At 36.2% G+C, this 18,592-nt stretch overlaps 3 gene segments (V, D, J or C); all 3 read right to left on the reverse strand.

The window, feature by feature from the left end:
- Positions 1-7,301: 7,301 nt before the first annotated feature.
- Positions 7,302-7,773, reverse strand: LOC130097005 (Ig kappa chain V region 4135-like). The segment is given in 2 exon segments: positions 7,302-7,627; positions 7,714-7,773. Coding segments are annotated over 2 exon segments (375 nt in total).
- Positions 7,774-10,119: 2,346 nt separating this feature from the next.
- Positions 10,120-10,719, reverse strand: LOC130097059 (immunoglobulin kappa variable 1-8-like). The segment is given in 2 exon segments: positions 10,120-10,445; positions 10,529-10,719. Coding segments are annotated over 2 exon segments (375 nt in total).
- Positions 10,720-15,028: 4,309 nt separating this feature from the next.
- LOC130097004 (immunoglobulin kappa variable 1-8-like) lies at positions 15,029-15,626 on the reverse strand. The segment is given in 2 exon segments: positions 15,029-15,436; positions 15,537-15,626. Coding segments are annotated over 2 exon segments (376 nt in total).
- Positions 15,627-18,592: the final 2,966 nt, after the last annotated feature.

Here is an 18,592-nt window from a genome sequence, read left to right on the forward strand (position 1 = left end):
ACTTAATACAATACATTATTAACAGAAACATGAAACATTGTACACACATCTAAAAAAAAAAAAATGTTGCTGTGGGACAAAGTGAGACTAGCCTCCAATCAAATGCCATGTATGTAGATATTATGTTTATATAGTGGATCAATGCAAATAACACAATAGATGTTTTGGAACTTTTGATATTTATTGCCCTCAACAGGCCACAACTGGGCAAAATTAAATTAAGCTTGTTAAGCTCGTCGCCATACCTGTCTCTCGTTGACTGACTGGCTTGTGTTGTTCCTTGTGTGTCCTGTCCTGTCCGACTATGCGTTATGATGGGTCGTTCGCAATTCATGAGCGTTAGCCGTTAGTGATGATGGATCGACTCGTTCGCGAATGAGCTTTTGATGGGTCGTTCGCGATTCGCGAATGAGGCGACTCTAAGAGCCGGCTCTTTTAGGTGAACGTCGGGAGCTGGCTCGCATATCTGAAGAGCCGACTCTATTTTTACAAATTTAGCCTATAGAAATTAAATAATTATGTAATAAAAATTTAAATATTATAGTCAAAGTCATTTAAAGAGCCGTTTGTGAGCCAAAAGAGCCTGCTTTTTTCAGTGAGCTGAGTCAAAAGAGCCGAATGCCCATCACTACTATGCGTGCTTTCGAACACCCGCCCAACTCTACCTCTGATTGGCTTACAATGACATTTTACTCTACCTCAGCCAATCGTCAGCATTTATGCGCTTGTCTCGTGCTCTGCCCACTAACCAAGGAAGAACAGTAAAAAAAGTATTTGCCTCTCGCTCAGAGATCTAGTTGGTCTGATGAAAAAAACAAAAAACAGCTTCATCAGTTATAGTAACGCGCCGCATTTTTTGGCAGTAACGGTAACGGCGTTATTAAGATGAGAAGAGTAATCAATTAGATTACACGTTACTGGAAAAAGTAATGCCGTTAGTAACGGCGTTATTTATAACGCCGTTATTCCCATCACTGCTTATTACACACACAGGGACATGCACAAACATGCCAAATATTTAAAATAAAAGGATTACAATGTAAAAGATTATTATTGTGTACATAAAGATATGGTGGAATCCGTCTTGTCCCGTAGAAGGTCTATCTATAGTAACGTTAGGTTGTGTGTAGTTGATGTAATCGTATGTAGCTAGCTAATAACGTTACATGTTATCTCTTCCATGACTAGCTATTAGGTGATGTAGCTAGTAGGTGTAAACTTATATGATAAATGTTATCTTTTCCACTTTAATCTCTGTCTAGAAAAGATAAGGGAAAAACAGAAAAATGTGATGACTGCAGGGATTGTAGTAGTAATGCTTCCAACTTGTTAGCAGATAACACTTGAGATTCAAATTCTTTAAATTGTCAAATAAAACAAACGACATATAATTGTTTGCTATTGTGGCCAGGTTGATCAGTTCGCGACTACGCCACCCTGGAATCCTGCCAGGGACGATACAATAATATTTCTTATTTAAAGCAACGCATGGTTCGCTCACAGTAAACGGCGGGAGACGTGGATGAAAAAATATAAATTTTATTACAGATAAAATTTGAGGTTCATGAGCACAGAACAAACCTTCAGCAACAGTTTATAGACACAACAATTACACCATTTGACAACACACAAAACGACTGAGTAATCAGTTACAGCTGAATCTGGACAGGGGAGCTGAAGTTTGACAATAAAACACAATATGGCCTCCACGGCAAATCACTCTTCCCATACCCCTGTGCTTCGGCACTCTCGCACACGTACACCACTCAGGACACAGCACTCGTGATAACAGACCACAACCAGCTTTCCGCGACGGCTCCAGCACTTAACCCCTGTAACAGATTCAGGGTATACACCACTCAGGCTCTCTCACACTAAACAGTCACTTTACTAAAGACAACAGAACAAGGTTATCGCCTCTCTACTTACACATAAACAATTAGGATACCAAAATAAATCCAATACAAAAAGAGATAAATAGAACCACTTCTGACCACACAAAAATAAGAAAATAAAGAAATTCACAGTTAACAAAATTCACATCAACTTGACCAGTGCAGTATCACAACTCAACCATACACACACTAACAATATTACAATCTTACAAAAGGAAAATTAACACACCCACACCCACACACTTCGGTAACAAACACAAAAAAACAATTTCAATGCAAATATCAGAAGCAAGCAGCAGCGCCTCCAGACGATGTCCCACGTAGTCCCACAGCACGGAACAAATCGCCCATAACACGACCACTCTGTACCCAATCCCTCTGTAAAATTACCAGTTTAACAATTAGACGAGATCTCCATAATTTAACTAGTTACAGCTGTTCATAAAATCAGTTTCTCTCTACAGGAGATCGCCACCCTTAAATTATAAACGCACATACCTTGTAAGTGCGATCGCCAGACACCCGATCAGTTAGGCAACCGGATATACATGGAAGCTGAGGGCTCGTCCAGTTTATCGTGGGGGAACGAACGCGCCGATGACGACCGAGCGCCTTCGTACTGGGCTACAAATAGCCTATAAACACCCGTGCTTGAATCAGCCTCACTCCAACCTTTGACTGTAAACACACAAGGGTACTGCTACAGTAGAAACGGATACTCAGATAACACAATCAACTCTTTCACCTACCCGAAGAGGGACAGTCTCGCTCAATGCCAGCCGTAGGGATTCATACGCCACCCTGAATGACGGCCAAATGACGACACCGGAAGTAAAGGCGGTGACTCGTAACATCACCCACTCTAAACAACCCGTTTATAGACGCTACTGCAGCTCACTGATAGGAGCAACTTAACAAGTAGGCGAGCCAACCGCATATAGGCGGGACGAATTTCATTGGACCTGCCACACTATAAATAAAGCTTTTTTCCCCTTTTGTTTAGTGTTTTAATTACTCATGAGTCATGACATACATTTTCTAAAAATGTCAACCTTATTTTCAGTTTCAGCAACTACAAGCTGATACCAAGTTGGATAACCACTTTAATTTACTGCCGAGCCCTAATGGTATGCTTTTATTATTCAAATTGACACAAGGGGCTCTATGCCTCATAAATGTAAATCCTCATTTATTAGACCGTGAACCAATAATTTTACTACACCGTTTACAACTCTGCTAATCTGTTTCCCCAGGTAATCCCAGATCCTCAGCCCTGCGAGACATCTTCTTCACCTGATCGGACTAAGCCCTGACACATCTATTCTGCTGAAACAATGAAAATGCCCTTTGTTTTTCAGGGTTCATCATAAAACCCCTTTTACGGTTTTGCTCATCTGATTGATGGAGCACATTTCAGTCGCTATATGTTGAAAAATGTGTCCACTAGATGTCTAGTATGGACAATATGTCGCTGTGTCTATAGAAGCCTTTCTCTTAATAGATCCATGGTCTGGCCAGGCAGGGTTTACATGGGCAGGGTTTATTTTTTGTGCGCATAGTTTCGGAGAGATCTATTTATTGTTGTTAATATGTTAAATGTTCTACCATTGTATATATTACTGCCATATACTACTAAAACCTGCTTGACCAAATAGTTGAATTGTCATTTAGTTATAAAGGCAGTCATGCTAAGATAATAGATATTTAACTTTTATAAGACTAAATATATAATAATTAACTTAATATATATGTTATTACATTATATAATTATATCCGTTTGTTTTTTCACTATTTCTGAGATGTAAATATCAATAATTTATGTTTGGGGTTAAAAAGGATCCTAAGCATTTTTACCATGATTTATCCAAACGTATGAGGTCAAACAACTAAACTTAACCACAATAAAGCTGCCCCACAACCCTTCAACTTCCTGTACTGTCTTTTCTTTCCTCTTGCTGGCTCTCTCAATATTTCTTTTGTTAGCATACTGCATGTATAATTTTCTATGGTAGCCAACATGAATTGGCACATCTGGAATGTGGCCTTCTGTGATTTCTTATTTTTCCACAGCTTTTTGGGCGATTTGGCTTTCTTTTGTATTTAAATTCACCCACTCTAAAGAACGTTGTACAAACTTGATCCAACTTGTTAGTGAAAAGGTGTTAGTGTTGATGTACAGCTAGTAACATGCACATAACACTCCATATCCAAGATAAAGTGTCTTATTTGTGTTAGATATATAAATATAGGCCTACTACAATATAACATTGCCGCTATGTCACGCCCGCCCATTTCGGGGTCCTAGTCTGGCCGTCTGCGATTGGTTAGTATTTTTAATGACGTTAAAAACTACAATCCGATTGGCGCAGCTACTAGAGCTGTCCCGCGATTTGCCTAAGAAGATTGACAATCAAAACATACGTTTGTGAAAATATATGATCAAACCAGAATTGCCAACAAATTTTATTTGACTACATATAATGACTTAATATCGCACATGAAAAAAGCGTATACTCTATCGATGGAGATCGATCAACAACACGAAAAACGCGTTCGGCCCACCGTCTATGAGGGACGAGGCTTCGTCTGCTGGTACAGAAGTACAGATTTTACAGATGTTAGAGATGTTACAGATGTTGATCTGTGTGTAGTTCAGTTAATGAAGCGTTCAGGAGGTTTTTCTTCTGCTGATCTATTAGTTTATTTCACTGTGGTTCACTTTTAGCAGCGACACCAAACTGATGATGTTATACTTTATAGAATATATACAGTCAAACCAAAATGTATTCAGACACCTTCAACATTTCTCACATTATCACAGTTTATTCACTATAAAATGGTAATAAAATATGACAAATATTAAACTGTGTCAGAACAAATCCATCTTGATAATGTCAGATAACTTTAAGCAGAACATGGTCAGGTCAAAGTGTCTGAATCATTTTTGTCCCAAATTATCATCAAATTTACCGGTAGTCGCTGTATGAAGATTTTTTTTGGTTATAATATGTCTCAGTTTACTTTATTTTGCTATTCTCACTTACATAAATTAACTATAGTGTCCTGCACACACACAAAAATTATATCTGGTGTCTGAATATTTTTTGGTTTGACTGTAGAAAAGATGCACTCTCAGTTTGTTCAGTGTTTTTGTGTGTAATTATACACACTGAATGTTTGTCAGTTAACACTGTAAAGATGGTTATCGTCTTAATAGTATTTTCTCTTAATGATCAGCTCTGTCTGATTCTTCAGGAGTAAAAAGGTTCATATAAAGTTATAATAGATGTGACACACAACGTTTGTTTTGTGATTTTATACAGAGTTTTACCCACAATTTCTAATGTTGCCGTCTTAAATTGCAGTGAATTCCTGCAGTTCTTGTGTTTCTTCACATCTGATCTTTGATGCTTTAAACCAAAGTGAGTTTCAGTGAAGTTGATCATGAAAATGACTTCAATATAAATTCAATATGACTTTCATCGCTTTGGTGATCACAGGCTTTGTGAAAATTCTTCTCTAAAAACATTCAGATCAACTTTTTGAAAGTTTAATGCTGATAAAGTAAATCAAGTAGAGAAACACTAGCTCTTAGTTAATCTGCGGTTTCTTTTTTACTCTTATTTTCTTTTTCAGTAGATTCTTGTTTGTAAAACTGATCAATGACCTGAAAAAAAAAAAAAAAAAAAATTCATTATATGTTCATTTCTAATTTTCTGTTTTTTTTTGTTCAATAAAACTGGATTTTGTGACTTCTGAGAGTTGTTAAATTTAGACTTAAACAGTCTTTAAGTTTCTGTGATATATGCTTGATTTAGTTTTGCTGGCAAAAACCTTTTTTAACCCTCTGGGGTTCTTCATTTTAGACTCACACTCAGGACCTTCGGGTCAAAAATGACCCGGAGGGCGGCATTAAGATACATTTTATTTGAGTAAAATCAATGAAATACATTTTTGTTCAATAATATTTTTTCTTTTCTTTTTTGATGTTTTGAGATAATTTTATGATTTATAATTAATATTTATGCAATAATTAAGACCCATTTTTCCCCCATTGAATATAATAGAAAATTTATATATATATATAACAATTTTTTTTTTATTAAAGCTGTATTTCATTTTAGAGTCAAGTCTAGGCCTCATGAAAGTAATTTTTGAAATGAGATCGGAGCCATCTGGTGGACACACTGAGCATTTTTATCACGCAATAGCACATTTTTACCACTAGTGGATTTACAGCTCTCTGTAGAAACCTATGGTAGAAACACTCTAGTGATTTTTTCACATATTGTTTAATTTTTTTCAGGTTGTTGATTTGAATATATAATAACAGATTCTCAAAGACTATTTTTGTCATTTTTTTAAATTTAAATTTTTTTTTGTTTTTTTTTTTTTGTTTAAATGGTAATTTGAAGTGGCAGTTTTACTTTATAATACATTCAAACCTGAACACTGCATTATAAAGAGAACAAATGGAAAGCATTTTGTCACCAATTGTTTTAAGAGATTCACCCCTTCACTGTTGTGTGCTTTTTTTCTGCATCCTGGCTGTTTTGTAGATTGTATGCACAAAAAAAACTCTGTATTTTCATATTTTTGCCAATTTCCCATTTATTTCCTATGCGGGTCATTTTTGACCCGAAGGTCCTGAGTGTGACTATTTTTTTTACGACCACTTAGACTTTTCAAATCCTGTCCCCAATTTTTTTGGGTGTTCATATACCAAGTACCAAAAAAGTCACCAAGTTTTGGACCATTCCGATGAAGCTACGATTTTTAACATTTTTTTTATTTAAACGCTTCGGGTCATTTTTGACCCGAAGAACCCCAGAGGGTTAATTATTTCATAATTAATCAGCATATACCAGAATGTGAACTGTGTTCTGTGTTTGTGAGCATGAATGTGTTTATGGAATAATGGTGTGATTTTCTCTGTTTTCTTCTTCAGTGAGCAGTGTGTTGTTTGCCTTTCATACTAGACTGTCTGTGTGTGATTTTATTAAAATTCAGTCAAATTAAATAAAATTATAACTTTGTTTCTGTGTACTTTTTTGTGTGATTCACCAACACATTCTGGATCAAGGCTTTAGCTCACATTTGATAACTAAACTTCAGTCAATGGAGCGTGAAAACACCTGCAGAAACATGATGAAACAAGAACATGCGGACAAATTATGAACCTCACAATAACCTCAGTATTTGATAAATATAATAAGATTAAGAGTGTTATAGATTAAAGTATTTAGCATGTAAAAAATTGAAATAAAAAGTTTTATATTTAATTTAATATCCATGAAAATCCTCACCATTGTGTGTGTGTGTGTGTGTGTGTGTGTGTTTGAGCAGCTGCAGTTTCAGTTCAGTCACTGTGACTCTGACTGACGGAGGTTTTTGTACGACTCTTTATCACTGTGTGAACCACCGAATGCTTGCAGGCCAGTAGAAACTCTGACAGTAATAATGTCCAGCATCTTCAGTCTGGACTCCACTGATGGTCAGAGTGAAATCACTGTAAGATCCACTGCCACTGAATCTAGATGGAGTTCCTGACTGGAGGGTGTTTGTTCTGTAAATCAGGAGTTTAGGAGCTTCTCCAGGCTTCTGTAAGTACCAGGCTAAACGATCTCCACCGTACACATCACTGCTGGTTTTACATTTGATATTCACAGTTCCTCCTGGTTGTTCTGCTGTTATTGAGGGACTCTGAGTGACGGTGATCTGTCCTCTACACTCTGAAACACACAACAAGAAAATACACTCAAAACTTTGACAATATACTTGAAGAAATGAATTGATATCAAACTTGTGCTCCACAAACCTTGAGCAAACGCTGTGAGAGTCCAGATGAAGATGATGATGAAGGTCATGTTGATGAAGATTGTTGTGTGTGTGTCAGTGATGAAGTGTTAAACTCACAGCACTATAAACACTCTCACACACTGAAGATCTGATCAATATGCAAACACACTCCACATCATTTCCCTGAAGACAGTCACTCAATAACAGACACAAAACACAATCACTGAAGTGAGAACAGAGTAGAAATGAATGTTTTTCAAAATATTTGATCCTCTACAAAAGTCAAAATGTTAAAAATTATAGCATTCAATTCAGTTCTGATTACATCTACAAGACCAGCTTCAGTATATTAATCTGAATATCTGAATATGAGCAGATCCGGATCCAGACTCAAATCACTGAAGGTTTTCTATAGTAAAGTTCAGATTTAAACTTCAGCAACGGCTCCACCATACAGTGTACAGTGAGACATTTAACATCATTTACAGGTCATCACTTTTACCAATAATTGGAATAGAATTGAAAAATATATATGTGGTAAAATGGTCTTAGCTGTGGCTAGGCAGGCAGTAAGAAAAGGGAAAAACTCTGAAGTCTCTTAAAGGTGATTTAATTTTCTCTCTCAGGGCATGCTCCCAACAGTGTAACAGGGTTCAGTTCACAAAAATTCCAATACAGGAAAAACAAAATACAAACAAAAATAAAGAAGAAAAAAAACATAAAATAATATTTACATGAGAAGCATCAAACACGCTGGCTACTGGCCCAACCGTCACCCTTTGCTCTCTCCCTCTTTTGTCCACACAATTAGACTCTTTATAGTTGAGGCTCCTCCCCTCAAATTCAAACAGACAAATGGCAAGGTTATCTCAAATACAATCTACATAACTTATTTATAAGGTCATATTTAACATCAACATTCAAACATGAACATTAGCATCTTCTTTATCAAGCTCTATTTTCATCATGAAAACCAACGAGAATCTTAAAAGACATGCATTCAATGTAATAACATTCAACATTCTCAATACTTGAACTCCTCCTCCTTTGGGAAGGTATAAGTCAGGCTTCCTGTTCGCGAGCCCCTCCTATTAGGGAGTTCCAGGAAGAAGGTAAGACAAAGAGATTCACCATTAACAAACAAATCATTACCTGTATAATTAACATTAATCTGTTCTTATTTACAGGTACAAAAGGTTTAGGCCGAAAAAACATGTGTCGCAATGAAATGTGCACCTTCCATTCGACACATGGGTGAGACAAAACAGTGAATAAAATGACCTTGAACACAAAACCCATTGTTTGGTTCTTTGAATTGAAAGTTACATACCTCATTTTATCACAATATATTTTGCTATATATTTCTATTCATCTTTTAGTCTGCCTTTACATTGCTTTAATGTGTTACTATTATAACATGTCACATCCATGCAGAGTGAATCCAGCATTTATATGTAATATCACTTCAGAAACTTTGCGGTTCTCTTAGCAGGATAAAAAACAATAGTTTTATTCAGTGGATTATACAGTTTTATTCAGTGGATTATATAGTTTTATTCAGAGGATTATATAGTTTTATTCAGAGGATTATATAGTTTTATTCAGAGGATTATATAGTTTTATAGTTTCAAATCTGTAGCCCCGAAAGTGAGACAAGACTTCACTGAGAGACTTGGAGAATATTTTTACTGTAGTTGGAGTGAAATGTCGCTGTTAATCCCCAAATTTTACACCAAATCCGTGTGTGTTCCTGCAGTTTATGAACATGATCATCACACACACGAGTCTCTGTCAGTCACTGAATAACTGAGTTTGTGAGTCACACATGATATAAACATGTTGAGCTTTATAAATGTTTATAAAATACATTTAAAATAATAGGGTGACATGCATATGCTGTTTTTGGTTAGTATACAGCTCCTGTTGGGTAATCTCGTCTTTAATTTTTAAATTAAATAAAAAAAAATATATATAAAAAAAATTATAATTGCTAATTCCTCCATACATAGATATTAATATAAATTATTATCATCAAATTATTATCATCAGCTCTAATGTTGAGGGAAGTGTTATGATGCTGTTAATATCTGCATTATGAGGGATTAATTTAATAAATCCATCGACATTGTTATAAATCATAAATGCAGAAAATCAAAAATGTGGGGAAGGATTGAAAAATATCCACTGAAGTGAAAATCAAAAGTGACTGAATTTCTACATAAAAGATGTAATAGGAAACAGGAGACAAATATGACTTCTGAAAAATCACAATCAAAAATGTTAAAAACTGATAAAGCTAAACAAAATGATGTTCAGTAAGATCATATTGAGTCGTGTGTGTGTGTGTGTGTGTGTATTTGAGCAGCTGCAGTTTCAGTTCAGTCACTGTGACTCTGACTGACGGAGGTTTTTGTACGACTCTTTATCACTGTGTGAACACATAATCACCACTGTCAGTTTCATGATAACTCTGACAGTAATAATGTCCAGCATCTTCAGTCTGGACTCCACTGATGCTCAGAGTGAAATCTGTTCCTTCATATTCTCCATTCCCACTGAATCGACTGAGACTCTCATCATAGAGATCATTTACCCCAGTAATGATGAGTTTAGGAGCTTCTCCGTGTTTCTGCTGATACCAAGCTAAACCATAGCTATATATCCCAGCATCAGTTTTACAGTTTATCGTGGCGTTTTGTCCTTCAGAAACAGTCACAACTTCAGGCTGAGTCACAGTGATTCCTCTGGATGCTGTCGACAACAACATTATATGAGTTTCATCAAATGAAATGAACATTAAAGACTCAGAAATGACGAGCTTTGACTTCTGTTACCTGGAATAAAAGCTGTCAGAATCCAGATGAAGCCGCTGAAGAGATTCATGGTGTGTGTTGGGTTTGTACCGTGGTAAACAGCCGTGTGTTATAAAGTGTGTGAGTCTGAAGGCTATAAACACTCGGAGAGCTGAAACACGTGCCGATGCAAAGTGACTCTCTGAGCAAAAACCAGCTGGAGGAAAACACACATGAACATGAACATGCAGACGAAACTGATCCAGTTTATGCCTTTAATGTGTTTTATTCTCATGATCAATGAGTGTGTTATCACTTCTTTACAAGTTTAGAAATCATTTCTTCTTGATTCTGCATGAGTCTCTGGCAGTGGCGTCATGCCCATTCAAAGTGAGGGGGCACGTGCCCCCTCAGATTTTTCCTCCCTGATAATTTTTTATTTCTTCAGTCTTGTTATAATCAGATTCAGCGCGTTGTTCATCTTCAATCCGCAGCGGTGCCGAGCAGAGCGCACGTCAGAAACAGAGGACAGTGTGTGTGTGTGTGTGTGTGTGTGCGTGCGTGTTCATCTGAGCCTCATTGGTCTGTCACTGCTCGTCAATGTCAGAATATTTGAGATGACCAATCAAATCAAAGTAGGCGGGCTTTATGTTCACAGAAGCTGAGCGCGAATTTTAGCAGTGAGACTCGACGCTTCAGTGTACAGTCAAGTGCGAGATGTAAGTAGCTAAACTAAACATTTCATATTTGACAGTTTTTTTAGTTCATAAATGTTAAACGAATGACAAAAATAATCAGGCACACGAATATACTTTTGTCTAATTTCGCCATTTTGAGCTGAAAATAGGCCTATGTAACATGACTCGTAATGTAGGCTAATAATTAGTTTACTGTCATTGTGAGGGGAAAAGACGTTTTCATTGTTAGGCACAAGATTAATAATGAATGTGTACATATTGAGAATTAATATAGTACAATTTGTAGCCTTAAGTAAATTAAAAAAGCTCAGCTTTAGGAGGGGAAGGCAAGATCAGGAGACTGAGAGAAAAAGAAAGAGTGATGGATAAGAAGTGAGAGCAGGTATTGACAAATAATCTGCCCACTGACATGGTTTTAAAGCTATTTCTTATCCTTTTTTTGGCCTTCAAACGTCTTGAAATGCACATATCAGAGAAATAAAAAATGTGAACCCCCTACCCACCTCAAATTTAGGACCTCTGTGATTATAAAGCCCTGTCTACGGCCCTGTATTAGGCATAAGATCAATAATGAATGTGTACTGTGAATGAATTTAATAAACTTAGTTAGGCTACCTAGCTTTCCTAGTAGCTTTCAGTAAATAAATTCGTCTGAGAAAATGATTCATAAATCAACCTATCAGTTGACCCTATGTTTACTTTCTTCACTGACAGACAAAAATGAAAAGCCTATCAGTCAAAGCTCAACTTTAGGAGTTTTTTTGGCCTTCAAAACATCTTATAATGCACATATAAGATACACATATACTTTAACTTAGTCCTCAGATAGAGGAGGGTTGCTGCTAGCTCCGTTAAGGTATTTCTGTCCCTCCCAAACTGCATTGAAATAGTATGTTTCGCAGCCAGAATTAAAAAAATTTCAGGGGGAGAAACCCCCTGACCCCTCCTAACATGATCCATATCACCCGTCAGAAAACAATTGCAACGTCTCAGATTGTGCCCCCCCAGAATTTTGGCTTGCATGACGCCCCTGGTCTCTGGTTCAGAGTTCAGACTTTCTGATGAATCGAGTGACAGAGTTTCATCACTAAAAGAAACGAGTATTTCACTGTGAACTCCATGAGAGGTCAAAGGTCATTCCAGAGGTCACAGGTCATCAAAACTTATTCAAATGCTTTGAGAAACACATGATCATTTAGAAACTCTCAATTAATGTGTGTAATGATCAGTACAGAGTCTTTCTGATTATATTATTTATTTAGATTGAATAGTTTTCATGCATTAAGAGACATTTAGAGACGATGAGGCTGTTTCTGTGAAAGTCACTTCAGTTCAATAATCATGATGTTGAGTCTCATATCAGTGTGTGTGTGTGTGTGTGTGTGTGTGTGTGTGAGAGAGAGAGAGTGTGTGTGTGTGTGTTCACTTGAGTGTGACGGAGGTTTTTGTACGACGCTTTCACTAGAATGAAACACTGTGGTGGACTTTCGGTGGAGGAACTAAACTGACGATCAGTAAGTCTCTTCTATTCTCTAAAAATGGTTTATTTTTTATTTATTTGTTTTGTTTTTAGATTATTTTAGCAAGCATTTGGCAACAAGATTAAAAAAATTAAAAAAGAGTTTAAATAAAAAAAATTAACTGCAATATTTCATGGCGAATTTGATTGTTTCACAATTTCTTTAAATTTGTCTGTTATTTTACAAAAAACACGTATATTCCGAGATTTCATCACGTTTATCTTTTTTTTATATTTCAAAGCATATTTCATATTGTTTTCCTATTGCACATGAGTAATTTCATATATTATAATTGCTAACATTTATTGTTTTTTAATATGTTGATTGCAATGTTATTGTAATATTATATTGAATGTAATATTGTGATATTTTCTGTCATATTCAGGTTTTTTTAAAGTACATAATTGTGTCGATAATTCTTGGTAAATTTAACTGCTAATACTTTTTAAAATCCATGACACAAAAGTTTGATTATACGGATAAAATAATTATATTTTTAGGCGTCGCCATCAGACAAATAGAAAGATTTGAAAAATTCATCATTTGAACTGAAATTTGCTGATCATTATGATTGTGAGAGTCTTAAGAATTTTTCAAAATACAATTAATGATGAAATGATTATTCAGAAAATATCAAATTACTGTAAGATTCGCTGTATATCATGTCTGCTTTACAGAACTGATTTATATTTAGAATTACATGATACATTTTTGAGTATTAGTGAATATTGATTTAACTGAGAATATTTTTAAACTGAATTCAGGATATTTGTGGTTTATGAATGAAAGCAGTTATGTGGAATTTCTGCAAAGATAAAATGATTGTGATTTCTACTACATGACCGAGTCTGACATCTAACTAACTGTGTGTGTGTGTGTGTGTGTGTGTGTGTGTGTGTGTGTGTGTGTGTGTGTGTGTGTGTGTGTGTGTGCGTGTGTGTGTGTGTTTCAGCCGGGCCCTCCGTGTCTCCCTCCGTGTCTCTGCTGGTCTCTGGAGACTCCTCCGCTCTGCTCTGCCTGCTCAGCTCTTACTCTCCACAGGGGGCGACGGTGAGCTGGACGCTGGACGGGTCAGAGGTCACCGAGGGGGTTCAGACCAGCGCAGAGAGCGAGCGGGGCGGTCTCTACAGTCGCAGCAGCGTCCTGAGCCTCAGCAAAGCACGCTGGGAAGGCAGAGAGCACTTGGTCTGCAGAGGAACACATGCCGGAGCTGCTCACGAGGCCTCGTTCCTCAAGAGCTCCGAGTGCTGATGTTTCTCCAGTGAAGACCAGCGTATCTGAGCGGCACGTGATTTACAGCTCAATACTGAAGCAGTCTGTCAATGTGCTGCCATTGCTGTTCATTCAATAAAGCTTCATCTGAACGCAAGCTTACATGTGTGTGTGACTGCATCATTGATCAGTGTGTCGTTCCTTCAAAGTCCTGCACTAAAGTTTCAGCTGCTTTTGATTGATTGTAATAGTTGAGAACAGCTGCATTCAGCAGTAAATGTCAAATGAAGCTCTAGGGGTTTGAACATGGTCACTGGAGACGAGCTGCTCTATTCTGAGACATCACAATCACTAAACCTGACAATGCAAATGAGATTTTCACCTCAAACTCACAGTTTCACTCTTTCACTGGTTCAACGCTCTGAACTGGAACAGTTTCACTTCTGCTGATGGAGGGATGAGTTATGAATAATAATTTCATTAGTTTGAGATGAAGGAGCTACTGTAAAAAGGTTCAAGAACATATTTATGTATAGGTTACACTTTACTGTGTAGTTTAATGTACAAAACCCCCCACAAAATAATGCGCCACTGTTGTTTGTTTGATTTATATCAGTTTACACACTGTGTACACACTGATTCTGGGAATATTAGAGTCAAACTCGTCTGTCACAGATCAGATCAGTCTAATAGAGTTAATTTCAGTCATAAGTCATTTTGTGCACACGTGTAGTTCCTGTGTTTGTCCTCTGTGTGTCAGTAGTGTGTGTGTGTGTGTGTGTCATTCATTTACTGTAATAAATCCTTCAACTTATTAAACTGCTCAACATATATTAAGATGCTGATGGTGCAGTTTACTATAAAAAAATAATATATTAAATCATCAACGCAGAAAATCAAAAATGTTTTGAATGAATTGAAAAATATCCATTGAAGTGAAAATCAAAAGTGACTGAATTTCTACATAAAGGATGTAATAGGAAACAGGAGACAAATGTGATTCCTGAAAAATCACAATCAAAAAGGTCAAAAACTGATGAATCTCAACAAAGTGATGTTCAGTAAGATCATATTGAGTCGTTTCTTCACTGTTGAGTGTGTGTGTGTGTGTGTGTGTGTGTGTGTTTGAGCAGCTGCAGTTTCAGTTCAGTCACTGTGACTCTGACTGACCGAGGTTTTTGTACGACTCTTTATCACTGTGTGAACACATAACCACTGTGATAACTCTGACAGTAATAATGTCCAGCATCTTCAGTCTGGACTCCACTGATGCTCAGAGTGAAATCACTGTTAGATCCACTGCCACTGAATCTAGATGGAGTTCCTGACTGGAGTGTGTTTGTTAAATAAATCAGGAGTTTAGGAGCTTCTCCAGGTTTCTGTAAGTACCAGCTAAGAGCAGATCTTCCACTATAACAGCAGGCTGGATCACTGCTAGTTTTACAGGTTATAGTGACTGATTGTCCAGGTTCAGAGCCGCTCTGAGGGAGTTTGAGTCACTGTCACCTGACCAACAGATTCTGACAAGAGAGAAAGATTAGAAATCACAAACACTTTTACAGCCATATATCTTCACAACACACATAATAAATAATGTATATAATCTTGACTGACACAAACCTCGACATAATACTGCCAGCGTCCAGATCAATACGGTGATGAAAGTCATTTTTGTTGGTTGAAGGTTCAGTTCTAGTGAAAAACAGTTGTTGATCATGTTTGGTGTTTGACAGAGTTATAAACACATGCAGAGCGCTGAAGCGTGTGTCGCTCATGTAAAACACACTCTATGCAAACGCTTCAGTAGTAACAGTGTTACGACCGGACTGGCCAGCCGCAACACAAATGAATGTGCGCTCACCCACAAAGATAATGTTCAAACAAATATACATTTATTAACAAAAATATAGTGAAAACCAGAAACAAAGGGGTTAAATTCAGGAGTGGACAAGGCCAAAATAATACACAAAATCAACTAATTTAGTACCTTCTAAATTCTCTAAAAAGAAATAAATCACATTAAAAGAAAAATACAACACAACTCCCCTAACTCCTTAACCCAAAACATAGAATAAACATATGCAAAATAAATGGCGTCACACTCCCTAAATTAGACAGAAGTGACAGAACCCTAACAGGTTTATTGGCTATCTGGCAGGCATGACACGACTTACAGAACTTTACATCAGATTTCAAAGATGGCCAAAAGAAATGTTTTAACAAATTATCATATGTTTTCCTGATGCCAACATGGCCTGAGAGTTCATGTTCATGTGCGAAGCTTAATATCTGTAGTCTATAAGCCATTATATTTCTTCCCACACTCCGTGAAAACCTACATCTCCAGTAGATTAAGTATTGTGTTGGAGCAAGTGCTACACATTATAGCACAATATGAACATGTAGACTACTCTGAATTTTATTTGTAATATATTTAATGAACCTACTATTCTGACAACCCACAACTTCTATTAGTAATGATGAATTTAAGAGTTTATAGATGACTTCCCACAACATACAATAAATCAATGTCAGTCTATCATTGCCATTCACACTGTTTTCCTGAAAGTGAGCAAGCAGACACAAACAGTGGCTTCAAGTAATGACAATTAAAAACAGAAAAATGCTGAGCGACCAAGAAAAAACAACAACAACAACATTGGAGAAGACACAAGAAAACAGATAAATATGTGAGTTGTACTGTGAATGGCATCGGTTTCAAGAGTTTTCACAATTCCTCTGAAATGAGCCATTGTATTTATCTTAAGAAATCCCAAAAATCTGATTTTTGAGGGACATGGAAAAGTCTTCCATAAGTCTCCATGTGATTTTTATTTTCCAAAGTAGAAAGAAAATGAAATGCATGTTTGGGACAACATAAAGATCCCTATCCCTTTATCCCTCTTATACGGTTCTGTTCAACAGAGTTAAGTTTGTGGCAAAATCATTTACGGTCCTTGTATTATTTTATTCTATGATACGGTATTTTTTTCTTTTTGCCACAATAACGTGCATTTGGGAATGTGGACGAAACTTGTGCTGTTGAACTGATTTGTAACAATTTAATAGCATATGCCAACAACACAGGAGACTGCATAAATATATTTCTAAATATGCAGATTTATGGATGAGGTTTTAAAATAAAACGGTAAAGCCTTGCTCTGAGTTTGCATGTTCTGATGCTCACATTCTTGTTCAAGGAATGAGTGGCTGTAGCATTTCATATCATAAAGATGTGGCCAAACATTACAGATTAAGAGCAATTAAACATTAGATAAACAATGGTTTGCTCTTGATGTAAAGTTTAACAAGTGTAACAGGCGCCGGCGCTCTCTGCTGGCATTTCTGATAATCCATGATGTACATAAGTTTATTGTTTATACATTTCTTAATGTATTTTAATAGTGTTGTTTAATTTAACAATATGATTACTTACTTTTGATACATTTTTTGAACCAATTATTATTGCCTCATTGTTATATGAATTTAACTCAAAGGCTATTGTTCACTTAGATCTTTATGACCAAAAAAGATGTATTTTGTGATTAAAAGCATATTTTCCAGTCATTTATTTTGTCATTGTAGATTTCGTGAAAACAATAGGCTGTTAAAATACTTTCTTGTCGCCTTCACCTGAAAACTATCGCATAAAGTGTGATATTGTGAGCTAGTATTTCGCCCATTGTACGGTCAAGTGTAAGTAATTCCATTAATATTTATCCGAATTTATCAAAAGTAAATCTCAGAAAGTCACATTCCAGAATATTATGTTGATAGATTATAATTACTGAATTTATGTGTTCATCTTTAAAGTTATGTTCATAATTCTGAAAATGACATAAAATAGCAACTCTGATTGTGTATAATTTGAACATAGTAAATCTTTAATTTCTAGGAGAAAGTGAGGAAAAGTTAACGTGAGTAATTTTTTTAAATTGTATTATTATGCTTGTAAACAGAGATTACATTAATGACACACAACTTTGTAGACAATACACAATATTTAGAAATGTTGAAGGAAGTTTAGGCTGATTTGGCTGAGTGTCTTTTTTCTCTCAGTTTATTTAACATGTAGGAGTATAGACATTTCTCATTGATGACAAGTGATGGTTATTGTTGGTTTCTAATAAAACCATAAAAAAATAGAAACAATTAGTGTAATACAAACACATTAGCATGTTTTAAATCATACATCTAAAATCAGCTTTAACAAATTAAGTAAATATGTAGGATCAAAGAAACTAATCAAACTAGAATTGAATGTAGGCCTATTCAAAATATTAAACATATCAAACAAGCAAAAGGAACTTATTGTCAACAACTCAACAATTGCTCACAGGACATGTGTGTGTCAGAGAGAGGCTTCTTATATCCAAACACAGAGATCGGCCGCAGGAATAATCATTCAGATTTGGTCAGTCAATCAAGTCACACTGAAAGGTTGCAGACTTTCTACACAACATGTATCAAGAACACATAGGAAAGTAAAAGAAAAAAGTTAACAATGATTGATAAAAAAAGATAGAAAGCTAGAAAAAAACATGAGGATAAGATATTAATTTATTGTGTTGGTGACGTTAGTGTCGCGCGTCTGTGGTGCAACTTACCCCTTCTCTCACGTAAAAATACACGACTGTCTCCTTCGGTAGGAAATCCAAGGCACTTTCCACACGCCA

The sequence above is a fragment of the Rhinichthys klamathensis genome, unplaced genomic scaffold (genome assembly GCF_029890125.1).
Source record: "Rhinichthys klamathensis goyatoka isolate OS25496 unplaced genomic scaffold, OSU_Roscu_1.1 h1tg000209l_1, whole genome shotgun sequence".
In the NCBI taxonomy this organism is placed as follows: domain Eukaryota; kingdom Metazoa; phylum Chordata; class Actinopteri; order Cypriniformes; family Leuciscidae; genus Rhinichthys; species Rhinichthys klamathensis.